Raw genomic sequence first — 15524 nt, forward strand, 5'->3', positions numbered from 1 at the left:
TGTTCCCTATAGATAGTCATTAGAGTATACAATAAAATATCAAATTGTAGCTATTCTCTATCAAAATCAAAATAAAAATTACTTGAACTCTAATCATAAAACATTTTGTTTGAAGAAAAATTATAAATTATTTATTCTCTTTCTGTCTTTCTCTCATTTTTAAAGATTTCTTATTCGATACCGCTAGATTATTTAAGCATAATGTTTAAAAATGAATCATTTGACACTGTAGGCTTTGAATCACAAGTGTCAGTTACAAAGTAAGTTAGAATATTTTTAGATATTAATAAAACAATAGAAAGATAATAATTTTTATTAACTATATATAATTGTTTAAATTCGTTTATTTTTAGACCAGAGGTATCCGCTAACGTACAAACTACAGAAATCACATATTTTTCTAATAAAACTCAAACTGTAGAAAAAAAAAATGCAGAGGTAATATTTTGTTATTATATATTTATAAATTTAATTCTATATTCATATGTATATAATATATTTGATAGACTCAAACTATACAAGAACAGGCAAAGACACCAAACGTTGATTATAACAAATTGGCAAATTTTTTGAAAAAAGTTACACCAAGCTTATTAGAAGCATTGGATGAAGCTTACAATACCAATGCTTTTGAAAGTTATGATACAGAAACAACAAAGTATACATCTACTAATTTGCAGTTATTGAAAAGATTGAACACTATAGAAGAATCAGATAAACAGGTATTCTTATATAAAATTATATTGTAGTAGAATAAGAAGAATATTGTAATATAATAAGATATTTTTTATTAGGCTTCATTACAGACAAAAATAAGTGATTTGTCATGGAGTATCGCAGGTGGAACATTAGTTGTATCTCATAGCATTGTATACCATGAAACTTGGTGCGACCATCTTTCAAAAATACAATTGTACAGTTTATCGAGAGAAGACAAACTTTCAGATATTCCTAATACAACTTTGGAAGTCAATTCTTGTGTTACAGCTTTGTCTTATCATCCCGTTGAACCTTCAATTTTAGCAGCAGGCTTGTTTAATGGTATTATATTTTCTATCTTCAATTTTATTCTACAAATATATTGCATTTCAATTTAAATTTATTATTACAGGAGATGTTCTAGTTTGGAATCTTAGAAATGATGATTCCATTATTCCGATATATGTTTATATTCATGGTGACACTGTCTCTCAAATATATTGGAAGCCAAGAACTATGAATGATGTTTCTATTTTAGTGACTTCAAGTAGAGATGGATATATCATAGTTAACAAATTAATGGCTAACTTTACAACAACTCGTTTGCACAAACAGTATTTATACTTCAAACATTTTTCATTCTACGTATATCATATCAGTTTCTGTTCCCTGTAGAATTTTTTGTTTGTTTCTCCCTTTAGATTCAAAATAATAAAAGAACATAATCCAATAGAAAATTCAAGACCTCGAAGCGCAGGAGGCACACGCGAACGTGCAGCAGAAGCTGGATTATGTATTACCAGTTTTGATTTTTCATGGAAAGATCCAAATATTTTCATTGTAGGAACATTATGTGGTGGAATATATAAATGTTCTCTCGATCGTGTGTCTCCTATCGAAGGTGCATGAAGAATTTATCTGAACATTTTTGATATTGTATTAAATTGAGTTTAAAGTCACAGTTTACGTTTCTTCGCAAGAATATAAAGCTTTTTTATTTTAATATTAGACTAATCAATGATAAATGTACCATTTTGTTGCATGAGAACAGCGAGCTTCCATCGACGCGAACGAACGTTTTGCTTAATTTAATATTATTATCATCCAATTTGCTAATAATACAACTTAATATTGTATACATCTGTAATATTGTAATAATGTAATATTTGTAATATTTTTTAAATTTGTATAGGAGATGAAAATCTTTCGGATCCAGTGATAGATGAGTACGATAGATACGAAGGAAGTATAACGTGTATCAAATGTTCACCAAATCGTGATTTATTTATTATCTGTGGGACGAATAAAGATATTCGTATATACGATTTGGATGAGGTAAACTTTCAATAAATAATATTTCGAAGAATATCAGAAAAGTGGAATTAAATTGTTCATCGATTTCTTTTTATGTACAGAACGTCTGTCAGCAATCAATTTCAGTGGAAAGTACCATAATTGGTTTAACGTGGATGACAGGAGATAAAAATATATTTGCAACATTCGGAGCTGGAACTGAAATTAAATTTTATGACGTAAACGATGGTAAAACCGTGAAAAATATAAAACTCGAAATAACTGGCAAAGCTAGTATTAGTAATCTATGTGTCAATTCTAAAAGGTATGTTGTATTGAGAGTGTCGGCAATCGACAGGTAGAAAATTTATTCTGAATTTCAATCGTACTTTAATTTCTTATATTTAGTTTTATATTTATTACTTTCTATTTAAGGGACATCCTAGTTACGGGGGACATACATGGTTATTTAGAACTTTGGAAAGTTCCTCGGCAATTGTTCTGAGAAAATTCGATATTGGGAAATTTCCAACCAATTTAAGAAACATCCGAGTTATATAAGGAACGTATATGCGTACTTAGAAATTTGGAAAATTCTTCAGAAATTATTTTAACAAAATATTTATTTCTTTACGATTGTTGTTTCATATTTATCATTTTTATAATTAGGGTTTTCTTCTTAAGGGTAGCCATCTAAATATCTTTATCACTTGTAATGTAACAAGGAATTTTTTATTAGGTATTTTGAATCAAACGATGAATACGTTGCAAAAAATATTTTTGTACTAGAATTATTTTTTTAATTTTCAATGCCAGCAATATTTTTTCTTTTTTACATTTATAACTGATATGCGTCTAGAAACGTATAATGATTAGTGACATGTCCTTGAAATGACCTTGTATTTTCGAAATTAAAATTAAACATATTATTTATTTTTATCGAGATCATAAACCTCAGCAGCGACAGGTGAAAACTTATGAATATATAATATATAAGTCATATACAATAATAAAAGAAAATATTTATTGACATTCAAATGATATAACTGTATGCCTTGAAAGTAATTTCAGATAAAATGTTTAAAATAAAAACAAACGATAGGAGAAAATAATTTATCTTAATGCGTAATTTATCCGTTACTTTGGATTACAATTATTGATTACACGATAACAAACGAATAAAATATACGTTTGATAACATTATGATATTTTATAAATAAATTAAAACAGATCAAAATATACTTTAAATTATTTATTTGCATTAGGATAACTATAAATATCAATGTTTATTATAAAAATAGAAACTGCGAGTCAACAAACATTGGTAATTCTTCCACAAAAGTTGGCAGCTTACCAAATACCGGTTTTCTTAGCGAATCTATGTCGTCTCTCTGTTGTGAAAATAATGATAAGAATGTAATTAACACAATATGTTGTTCACTTGAAAATTTCTTTCACATATGTAAGTATATAAAAAAAAAAATGTGTGTATTCTGACATCGTGTTAATTAAAATTAATGTTCAATTCACTCGGTAATATTAACAATATTTCGATAAAATAAATATTTAAATTCTTGGTAAATAAACGTCATTGGTTGAATTGCGTATAAATAAATGTGTTGAAGCGTCAACGACAATGACAAACAAAAATGAAAAATGGCTATTCTATTTCGTCATTCTTTATATATATATATATGTATAGTCAAAGTAGGAAATCCGGAATTGTGAACAATGAATGCTTAGGCATTGTTACGGAATTTTCCTAGGCATTGTTCACAATTCCGGCATTTCCTATTTGAACTATACACATTCAATTGTTTGAACACAAGCACGAAATGGTAGGAGAATAAAAAAAAATTAATATTTACGTGTAAAAAAAGTCTATTTACATATATATATATATATCACTTTTTTTATTTAAAGAATATACAAATAAATACCATCATTTTAGTATTATTATTTCCTAAGTTGTGAACGTAAGACTTGATACAAAGACTTTTATTTGTAATGTATAAAAGTTGATAATATATTTTTGCGTCCTCTCAGTGACGCAAATAACAAATAAAGTTTAAAAACTTTTACAAACACGATGATCCATCCAGCTGATGAATTTTTACGAATTCACAGTTTCATAACTTACTGACGTTATTTGTAGATTAAATCGTACAATAAGACGAGTTTTCCTATCTGTTTCTGCTAAACTAAGTTAGTGGGAAAAAATAATATATTCATGAATTTTTTTTATACTAATGTGACATAAAAAAAGATTTATGAATTAGATCGTCCTAAAAACTTCTTTCTTTTTTTTTTTTTTTTTAGTAAAGTTTACGTACACAATATTTTTGTTATAATGTTATTATTTTATTGCTGTTTTAAAGTTATTTTACTGTCTATAGAAAAATATAATTAGGCAGAATGAATCGTAAACTATAAATAACAAATAACATAAAGTAAAAAATTTTACGTATGTAAAATTTAATAATAATAAAAGAAACAAAAATAGAAATTATTTCGGATGACCTAAACTTGGTAACATATCTTTTATTTTAGGAATAAGTACTCATATAAATATATATATATATATAATACATATAATCGGCAAAAATGAACACGCCTTCTTTGTTTTATATTCCTGGATGAACGTAAACACTTGACTTCGTCAAGGTTTCCTGTATGCAATGCGTACTTTTTAATCATTTTATCACGTCTTTTAGAAAAAAAAATAATTGATAAAGTTTTGTAATATTATTGTTTATTCTCTAAAACACACACAAATAACTGATAAAATTAATAGAACCAGTACTCAATCATTTCATCGTCCGGTGAATATTTGTATATTTATAATGTCGCCACGGTCAAATGTTTAAATATAATACAAAATTTATTTAAAAACTGATAGACTATAATCACACCGTATTTTATTGTAAAGGTACAGTTGTATTATAGTATTCTTGCGGAACTAGCAAAAATATTCTATAACTTTCAGGAACTTTTCTTTTTTTACAAATTAATTACATGCTCCGTTTTAACACAATATAGCAATCATTACCATTTTACTTCAGATCTAGATTTTCAAAAAACTAAACAACTAACAAATGAGTTTTAACGAATTACTTACTGCGTCATTTTCTAAAAGATAATTTTTAGGTTACCTCGTGCGATTGGAACATTTATCTTATCTCTTTCTGCAAAACAATATTTTAGGAAAAATATAATCTTCCGTATTGCGGAATGAGTCATTGATAAGTTTCTTTATATTCGTGTGACGTCAATACATCCGGTTTGAATAATATTTCAAAAATGAAGACAATGTCTTTCTCTTCGAGAAGAATGAAAAAAGAATATCGCATCGAACACTTTCAATTATTTCGTGTTTTATTATTTATATATAAATTTGGAAAAATGTTTAATTAATATAAAATATATATTGAAAAGTTTTGATATACGTAGAGAAACTTAAAAAAAAAACAAACTATGTAAAATAATTTTTAACAATTCTCTAACACATGCTATACGGTTTTCTAGGGACATCTACCGTCTTCTAGAGATATAAAGTCTTTTCTCTTTTGACCTTGATAATGTTCAACAATACGCATCTAGAATTTCTCTCTTACCCGTGTTAAATTAGAATATACTTCTTCAAATTCAAACAGTAAAATAACTAAAATAATTATAAAATTCAATTAATAAACTTATTCACAATATATATTTTTAAAAAGATTCCAGATATATCTTCATTCACGAAAAATATATGATTATAATTTTTAAAATCGCTTACTTTATCATAGGATCCCATTTTTGTTCAATGGAAAAATTTCTTCTTGCAATAATATTTAAAATATCTCCATTATCATAGTATGTCAGCAGAGAAAAAAATATAGAAAAGAAATAAAAAAAAGTAATAAACTTTATTTTATTGAAAGTTTGAATTACCGTTAGAAAAGGATGGGTCCCCAATTGTAAAGCCTTATTCATGTAGGATATTTGTCCTAAAAAAAAATAAAGATTCAAACATCTTCTTTAGATTCGTTTGAAACATTTATTGTAATTTATGGTGGGTCGTATGTACGAATTTTTCTCTATTATTCCTATATACGGTGGACTCACTATAGGCTCAAATCACAAAAAGAAATTAAACAAAAATTTATTTTTCCAAGTTGTATATGTTTTCCGGAGTTGGAGTTATAGTAGAATGCTATTGAAATCCTTATAGAGTTTTGTTGACATAGTCGTAAGTTTCAAAATTTACGATGGAAACTTATATCTTCTATCAACCATAAATAAACATTTGTGAGTACTGACGCCAATGTTTTTATTTATTCTTTGTTGTCTACAAAACCAGGTAAGGTAGGATGTGAATCTTTGAGTTAAAAAGGGAAGAGAATACCTGTGAATATAATAAAAGCAAGGGGCGTAGCCCTAGAGCTCTAGCCAATGAAATTCAAACTACAGGAATCCATTTTGTCCTCAAAAGGACAGATGTTAAATCTAGGTAAAAATCTCGTCCTTAAAACCACGTGCGTTCAAATTTGTAAAGTATGCAGAGAAAACGCATTTTTATTCGCTAAAATTTCATTCATTTGAGAGCTCACGGTAAAAATAGGTATACACAAAATGTCGGTGGGTTTAGTTTTAATACATTAAATATTCGGCTTATTGTTAATTTTTTTTCATTTTTCGTTTAGATTAATAATAATTTCCAATGATATTAAAGAGAATACAATACAGACAAAAAAGAAATTCCAGTCCTAAAAGTAGCATTGCTATTTCTTCTATTTGAAAAGATTCCAGTTACCATCAGAAAGAAATTTTTCCAGCTGCAGGGTTTTATTCACATGGGATATTTAACCTGAAAAAAGAAAAAAAAAAAGTTTTATAATTTTCCAGGTATGCAGTGTGATTACAAAAAAAAATATCCCAACTTTGAAAGATTATATATCATTACAAAAATGAAACTGTAAAGTTTCATTTTTAATACCATAAGATGTTCAATCTGATCGCCATTCCATGCAACATATCCGATGTGTCACGATTTCGATGGATTTCCAGATATTTTTATTTGGAGTTCGTCAATGTTAACCGGCATTGGTGGAAAAAATCCTTGATTTGTTTATGTATTCCCATAGAACAAAATTCGTAGAGTTTTTGATCAGCGGGATTTCTTGGAGAAAGTCAAAAATCAGGGATGAAAAAGAAGCCAAGCCTAGTCGCAAGGGGGTGTCCTCTATCCTGTTGAAAAATGGAGTCCCTAGTTTCTTCTTCAAGCTGAGGAAATAATCATTTTTTTATTGTTAGTTTGAAACGCCTCTCGGCAAACATATGAAACTTCAGAACTTTCCTCTCACACAATGAATTATTGAATAGTGCTCTTACTTGTTTCATTGTGGAAAAATAATTTTCGAAGGAACTTGGGGTGTTTTTTTGTAATCTTCTTATACATTTTGTCCTGAAAAGGACAGATATAAAAGCTCCGGGAATATATTTTATCTTGAAAAAGACAGACTTAAACATTTTCTCCCTAAATACATTAAATTAATTCCAACTTTCGTTTAGTCCAGATGATACCAATCAAACTAACTGTAATAAAAAAATTATTAGAAATGTAAAATTCCCATGAAGTCTAACGTATTAAGAGGAGAAAGTCAATTTTCGATTTTATTTTGAATTGTAAATCTCTGTAGAGTTGTAAACCTTACGTTCATAAAACATTTGCGGGCCCTGAAAAGGGCCCTAAACAAAAATAAATGAATCCATAATAGGAATGTAAATAAATGGTGGGATAATATCTAAGGAAAGGTTATCAAAGGAATTATTATCTAATATGTATTAGGATAATTAAAAATAATTTTAGGAAATCTCTGGTCTTTAAAGACGGACAGAGTTTATTATTGGTAAGGAAAATGGGGTGGAGGAGGGATGTAATAGGAATAGGAAAAAAATGGAATATAGAGAATAAGAGAATTCAAGCAAAATGAAATGGATGAAATTATAATGTAGGAAAGGGAATGAAAACAATTGGTTGTTGTTCTTCTTCTTCTTCTTTTTTTTTCTTCTTCTTCTTCTTCTTTTTTTTTCTCCTTCTTCTTCTTCTTAACGTATTCTTCTTTAAAATATTTCCTCCGTAAACTTGCAGACATATTTCCAAAAAGGGAATAGTAATGTAAATTTATTTACTTCGTCGTCGTGTCGTTGTAGCGACGGTTACTTCTACTACAACGACAAAATTCAAAAATTCAGCCGTCTTCGCTTACAGACATTTTTTATTTCTTCGTTTCCATCATTCTCTCATTCTCTCCCTCACTTTTTTCCTTTATTTCTTTTTAATCCTCGCAAATTTGAAGAATATATTCATTCAGCCACTTTCGTTCTCTCGTGCTTTTTTTTATTTCTTCTCGATCTACCAATGTTAATCCTATCTATCTATCTAATATGTTTATCTATCTCATCTTAAACAGAACGCGTGATTCCAGAGTAAGAAACGTTTTTATTTATTTTTTTTTTCTTTTTAAAGTTGGTGTCGAAGGCTAGAAGAAATACTTTCTTCCCTCTGATTATTTGTTTTGTCTTTTTGTTTGTTTGTTTGGTTGTTTCAGTTAAAAGTACAATACGTAACCACCCTTTTTATATATATATATAGAAGGATACCGTAACAGAACTTCGAACAAGATGATCTCGTTAGAAATCATGGCCTCTCCTCCTCTTTCTCTTTTTTATCACATGAATCATGGATGCCAAATTCAAATCTCTCAGAAATCTATCATTTTTATGGAGAGAAAATCGTTTTAGCACGTATAATTTTTTTTTTTTTTTATATCTATACTTAAACTTGTAATCTCTCTGTATAAAACTGAATGACTCTAACCTCTCGACCTCCTTTCTTCTCCGTTCTGTCTACGTTTTCTCTTACAATCATTATCATCTTCTTCTTCTTCTTCTTTTTCCTCTTTTTTTTATTTTTTTTTTTTCTATCTCAAAAATTGCACTCAAATCGTTTAATCTCATCTCACTATTTCTAACACAGAATTTTTCAATCTTTTTTCCTTTTCCAATCAAACCGTCTTCGTTCTCTTTCTTTCTATTTCACTCTCTCTCTCTCTCTCTCTCCCTCTCTCGTTCAATCTTCTCGCTGTTTTGATTGTATCCTTACACTTACGACTTTTTTTTGGACGCTTTTTGTTATTATCAAAAAGACATTTTCTTTATTTTCTATCATCTTCAAAAACCCTCTTTAGGATTCGAACTCATCATCATTATCATTATCATATCATCATCATTATCATCATGATCATCGCATATCTACTTTATTCTTCCAAGTTGTGTTCTCATCTTTACCAACATTTCTTTTTCATTATTATCTCCTTTCTTTTCTTTTCACTTTCTATTTCTCCTTGTTTAAAAATCGGCCCGATATTATACATAGTATACATGGTCATATCATATATACATCAGTACATATATATCGTGCGCTCCGTTAAAAAACATGGACGAAGCTTAAGCGGAGAGAGCTTTTTTTATATATGTTTGCTACTCCGCTTTTTTCTTGCTTGATCTCTTCCCTCCCCCTCACACCCCCATCACTTCTCTCTCTTTTTTTCTTTCTTTCTTTCTTTCTTTCTCTCTCTCATTTTCTCTTTGCTTTTACATTTTTACTCTTCTTTTCTTGACGATGATAAGCTTAAGATCTTATTGTACCTTATATCTTCAGAAAAGATTCATTCGCTCTTATATTCCTTATATTCTAATTCTAAATTTTGTTCATCATCACTGTCGTATATTTTATCAATACAGTACCGTAAGAAACTCTTCTGTATTCTCCACTTATACTCTCTCGATGACGATTATTATTATTATTACTATTATTATTATTAATATTATTATTATTCCTCTTTCTTCTTTTTTTTTTTTTCTTCATCATTCACTCTACTTTCAATCTTCTTTTATTTCCTCTTCATCATTCACTCTACTTTCAATCTTCTTCTTTTTTTTTTTTCTTCATCATTCACTCTTACTTTCATCTTCTTTTTTTTTTTTTTTTAATCCTTCAGTCTAATCTCATCTTTATTTATTCAAGAGTAAGAGAAAGAGAGAAAGAAAGAGAGAGAGAGAGAGAAAGAGAGAGGATGACGAAACACAAATGGAACGCGAAATTCTTCTCAATCGTGAAAAAAACTCGGATTAGAAGTATCGTATACGATACGAAAGGGATATATTCGAACTGTATAAATCTTCTCTCATTTGACAATTTTCTCTTCTTCTTCTTATACATCTTCTTCTTCATCAAGTTCTTCTTCTTCATCAAGTTCTTCTTCTTCAACACTTTCCTCGTCCTATTATGCGTTGTTGATATTACTACCTATTACCAACTATTATTGTTGTTGTTGGTTGTTGGTTGTGTTATCTTTGGTGATGTTTTTAAACACGCAAACGCGAGACAATTGTTTTGCGAGGAAAACAACGGGATGCGCGTAGAAAGGTGGGAGACTAGATTGAAGAAAAAAAAGATAAAACATTCGTTTCTTCTTTTCTCGTCTTCAACGCAACCACGCGCGATCCTCTCTCTCTTCCTTTCTGTTTTCTATTCTGTTCTTCAACTTTTCTCTCTTCCATTTCCTCTTCTGATAATAAAATCATTATTCATCATTCTCTCTCCGCCCCCCGCCAAACTTTATCTTCAACGCAGATTCGTGACAAAGGATCTCGCGCTTGCGCATTTATCGACGAGTTTTCCTGTATTTTCCACACTCCACTTCTTGCCACCCTTCTTCATCTTCTTCTTCTCCCCCCCTTTGTTCATCACTTTCAACCCTTATCTTTATCCCAATATGTCAAAAAGAGAGGCTGCTGTTGCTGCTTCGTGTTCGACTCCCCCCCATACATATCGTCGTTCCTTTTTTTTTGTTCTCTCTCTCTCTCTTTCTTTGTCTTTCACCCCACTGAACCCCTCTTATATAAAGCATATATATATATATATATATATATATATATGTATATACTTTTTTTCGGCCATTACTGTGTTGAATCCTTAGAGAAAAACTATGGGGTTGTGGCAGAGGTAGGACACCCCCTGTATTTGTTGCAAAGAACCAGCTCAGAGAAATTTATCTTCTTCTTCTTCTTCTTCTTTCGATGTGAGAAAAAAACGTACACGTTTCTTTTTCCTTTTTTTTTTTTTTTTTATCTTCCTATTACATTTTTTTCTTCAACACCACCGGGTAACAAAATATTCTCTTTCTTTCTCTCTCTCTCTCTGTCTTCTTACAATCCCTCGATTCTTATAATTATCTTCTTCCGTTCCATCCATTCTTTCTTTTCTAAACTTCCATCATCATCTTTTATCCCCCCCACGTTCGTGCGTATTATTTTCATTATAATATTTACAATTATTATCGTCTTTTTTTTCTTTTTTCTTAAACCGTTATTACAACAATCCATCCGTGATTTCTATTTAATCAGACAAACCGATCAATCAATCATTATACCATAAAACGCGATCATGGTTTTGTTTTCGTTTCGTAACTATTGTTCATCACTATTATTATTATTATTATTAATTATTAATTATTAGTATTATTATTACACTTTTCTTCGTTCTATTTCTTTCGTTATCATTTATCTCTTTCTTTCTCGTGTAAACGAGCACGCTTAATACAATTTATTATTATTATTCATATTATTATTATTAATATTATTATTATTATTATTATTATATATATATGTACATATATATATATATATATATAATAATACGCTTGAGTCGGATCTATTACATAAGTTGTTTTTTATACATATACTTATATATATACATATACACATACATACATACATACATATATGTATATATTGATTATAACTCTATCCTTAATTATCCTATTGTGTTTCCTTGTAGTTGTTGTTGTAGTTGTTAACTTCATATTTGATAACAATTGCAATAACGTTCAAAATCGTGCTCCGATCGTACGGGACAATAACAATTTTGAACGTGTATGTGGGAGAAAACTTATAATCACAGAGATAGCGACTCGATATATATTGTCACTTTAAATCTAAACTGTACACGCATTTATCGTCTTAAAAGATAAAATTCTCACTTATTCACTTTTTTAAAGCAAGTCATTTTTCGACACTCTTTCGTTATTTATTCCTTTCCAACACCGCAATTGTCATCGTTTCGTTTTTCTTTTTATTCTCTTCTTTTAAAAAAAAAAAGAACGAGAGAAATATTTATATATATATTCTCTGCAATATTATTATTATTATCAATTTTAAACGCGATTTTTTGTTTCCGTTTTTTTTTGCTACTTTTTTTTTGTTTGAACCTCGTACTTATCACAACAAGTCCAAGTTATACATTTTTATTTATTTAATGAATTTTTTCAAATTATCTCAACGATGACAATTAACGGTGTGATCATTACAATAAGACTTTTCTTTTCTTTCGCATCTTTCGGTTTGCCTATTTTGTGTGTATGCTCGTGTATATGTGGTGATGTATATATTTATATATGGATTAGTAGTTATAATTTTTGTCCTTGTTTTAAATCACGCAAAATGATATTCTTTTTTTAACAGCGATATAATCATGTGGTGTGTGTGTGTGTTTATACAAATGTTGTAACTTGTAATTTAGATACAAATTGTTATGTTATGTAGAATAGTGCGTTTATTAACCATTTAATTTTATCAGTGTATTTTCTGTATCTTTATTAGAACTTTTCAAAGACGACAAATTTCTCTTTTTTTTTTCTCTCTCTCTCTCTCTCTCTGGCTCTAACTTTGACTTGGGGGGAAGGGGGGGGGGGTGATGCAATAGAGTTTTAAATAGGTGGACCCGCTTAGAAATGAAAGATAAAATGATAAAACGTATATAGAAGATAATAGATGATAGCAGATAGACGGAGAAGAAAAAATATCGACTGCAAGCGCGCGCACGCGTGTGCTTATTTTTTTTTGTCCCTTTTTTGTTTCAAAGGATTCTTCTTCTTCTTCTTCTTCTGAGAGTTCGTCGTCAACGTGTCGGTTCGTTCGTAAGAGAGTTCATTGACCTTTGTTTCTCTCTCTACCTTCGTTAGTTCAATGTTCCCCTTAGCTCTAAAACGAGAACCGATCGAACGGTCGTACATCTTTTTTTTTTTTTATACTTTTATCTTTTTTTTTTTTATTTTTTTTATTTTTGTTATTTTCGTTGTCAACGAACTATATACCAACGAAACAACGACGACGACGACGATCTCTCATTATCTCATTTCTCTCAAAACATAGATAGATAGATAAAATTAAAAGAACGAAATATTATGTTTTTTTTGTATTATTTTCCAATTAATATTCACGTTAGAATTTTTATAAAAAGACATAGGTAATAGTATACCGTTTATTATTATTTTTTGTTTTGTCTCGTATCATCCTTCTTTTCTTTTTATAATTAATTGATTATGAAACACACGCGTGCGTGCGCCCCAATATGTTTTCTTCTCCTTTGTCTTTTATAATTCGTTTTTTTATTTCTTATTATTATTATTATTATTATTATTATTATTATTATTACTTATTATTTTTCCGGAGTATCGTGGGGTTAGAGGAAAGTATAGGGATGAAGTAAGCAAAAATCGGAACACGCACTTACTTCTTACGCACAATTTTACTGTTTAACATATTAAATAATAATAATAATAATAATAATAATAAAAAAAAAACAAAGTAAAATAAAATAAAATAAAAGTAATAAGAGAAGATAAATACGCAAACACGCGAGCAAAGTGATTTCCTTTATCTGAATCTAACGTTATCTTTTTATTAAAAACAAAAAACCTCTCTTGCGAATAATCAATCAATCTTTCTTTATTTATTTATTTATTTATTTTGTTATTTTCATATATCTTCAATCCTTATCGTTTCTATATGTATATGTGATTAAATGACGTATTACTTTGCTCGCATGTGCACGCATACAATACATACAATGCTCGTTTCTCGACGGAGTATTTAAAAGGACTCATTCTTCGTTCATTATTTTTATATTTTATCGATCACTATCTCTTTCTCTCTCTTTCTCTCTCTTCTCTCCCTCTAACACATATATTAGTACGTGTATATCGAAAATGTGTTATTTTTTAGAGCAGAAAGCTCTCTTCTATTTTACTACATATGTATATATATTTAATGTAAACTTATTTTCATTCTCACATGTACATACACACACTCTCACACACATACACACACATATTTTCTTGCTCTTACTTTTGGCACGCTCGCCATTTTCTCTCACTTTCAGTAACACGTACAAATGCAACATATGTTCATTCTCTCTCTCTCTTTCTCTCTCTTCCTCCCTTTCTCTTTCTTTTTCTTTTTCTCTCACTAAAAGTATATATATATATATATGTATATATATATCAAGGTACATGGTCGAATCTCGATTCGCTAAAATAGTCAGTGCGTTTTTTCTTGCCGCAGCAGCAGGCAATTCCATTTATCCTCGCGGCTTTTTATTGGCCGGATGTCAGCAATGCGCATGTGCAACATACAAAACACAAGAAGAAAAAAAAACATTATCGTCTCCCTTGTTTATTATAAATGTAATCAATTTGCAAATGAAACATTTTATATATGAAGTTAAACGTATAAATTATGTGTGTTTAAAATTGTAAGTGTATATATACGCACACATATATATATATATATATATATATATATATATCAAGAAATATATGTGTGAGAAAATTTTGAACGAATAAAAAGTAAGTAAGAAAAATGATCATAGGAGGAAAAAAAAAAATGAAAAATATTAAATGAAAATAAACGAGGGAGAGAATTGGACAATGCGGTCTGACATTCAGCCAAAATTTTCACGAACAGCAGCAAGAAGAAGGATAAAAAATATTGTCATCAATCATTTGTCAAAGGGCCTTCGATATAATGTACATATATAACTTTGTGTATCTGTCTCTCTCTCTGACTTTATCTCGTTTTGTGTGTACAAGTGTATATGTATGTGTGTGTGTGTGTTTCTCTTTTAGTATATGTAATGTGTATACACAAATATACATGTAATTATTTATTTATACATTATATATATATATATATATACATACATACATATATATATATATATTAATTATGCGTGCATTGAGAAAAATGTGCAAGCGCGAATTAGAACGATAGTTATCATCTTTGTACGAGTGACACTTCTTTTTTGCTACCGTTGGTAAAAATCTTTCGTCACCTTGTTGTAATTATTACTAAGATCTTCGAGATAAGTAAAACGAAGATAACGAAAAAATTAACGAAATAAGAAATATCCTTATCGATTTATTATAATTCGATTATTCGTAACGTTTTCGTCGTAGGAAAGTCTTTTTTTCTTTCGTGAGATCACACAGTTGTTTTTTTTTTTTTTACATATTCTTTTTCTTTATTATTTTAAATAAGAAATTATTATAAGTGAAAAAATACTACACTTATATAAGTATATTAAAAATCGTGATAATCGGTTTCGATTGCACGATTAAAAAAAAAAAAAAAAAAAAAAAAAAAAA

General features: G+C 28.9%; 1 protein-coding gene and 1 long non-coding RNA gene across 3 annotated transcripts; one reads left to right on the plus strand and one right to left on the minus strand.

Annotated features, from left to right (window-relative positions):
* Nucleotides 1–78: 78 nt before the first annotated feature.
* Nucleotides 79–3895, plus strand: LOC106793780 (WD repeat-containing protein 34-like). Of its 2 annotated transcripts, none has more exons than XM_014760983.1 (9): nt 79–260; nt 354–438; nt 507–722; nt 807–1041; nt 1112–1313; nt 1401–1600; nt 1892–2034; nt 2115–2317; nt 2428–3895. In XM_014760983.1, the coding sequence occupies exons 1-9, from the start codon at nt 202–204 to the stop codon at nt 2495–2497; spliced, it is 1413 nt and encodes a 470-aa protein (XP_014616469.1). In that variant the 5' UTR covers nt 79–201; the 3' UTR covers nt 2498–3895. The 2 variants fall into 2 exon arrangements, with proteins under 2 accessions (XP_014616469.1, XP_014616468.1); XM_014760982.1 differs by having other exon boundaries at nt 80–260; nt 795–1041; nt 2428–3890.
* A 2369-nt stretch (nt 3896–6264) lies between these two features.
* LOC106793764 lies at nt 6265–11184 on the minus strand. Its single transcript, XR_001382461.1, has 3 exons — nt 7366–11184; nt 6971–7257; nt 6265–6841 (listed from the first exon to the last, which is right to left on the minus strand). It is a non-coding gene; the product is annotated as an uncharacterized LOC106793764 (long non-coding RNA).
* Between the last annotated feature and the right edge of the window lie 4340 nt (nt 11185–15524).

This window comes from Polistes canadensis, unplaced genomic scaffold, assembly GCF_001313835.1.
Source record: "Polistes canadensis isolate GaletaPanama2010 unplaced genomic scaffold, ASM131383v1 scaffold_18, whole genome shotgun sequence".
Taxonomy (NCBI): Eukaryota; Metazoa; Arthropoda; class Insecta; order Hymenoptera; family Vespidae; genus Polistes; species Polistes canadensis.

What these genes read in the sequence shown, in the direction of transcription:
- LOC106793780 (XM_014760982.1), top strand. Translation starts at nt 202, where the DNA reads ATGTTTAAAAATGAATCATTTGACACTGTAGGCTTTGAATCACAAGTG. An exon ending in AGCAGCAGGCTTGTTTAATG is followed by an intron (nt 1,042 to 1,111) that starts GTATTATATTTT and finishes TTATTATTACAG; the next exon opens with GAGATGTTCTAGTTTGGAAT. An exon ending in CTATGTGTCAATTCTAAAAG is followed by an intron (nt 2,318 to 2,427) that starts GTATGTTGTATT and finishes TTTCTATTTAAG; the next exon opens with GGACATCCTAGTTACGGGGG.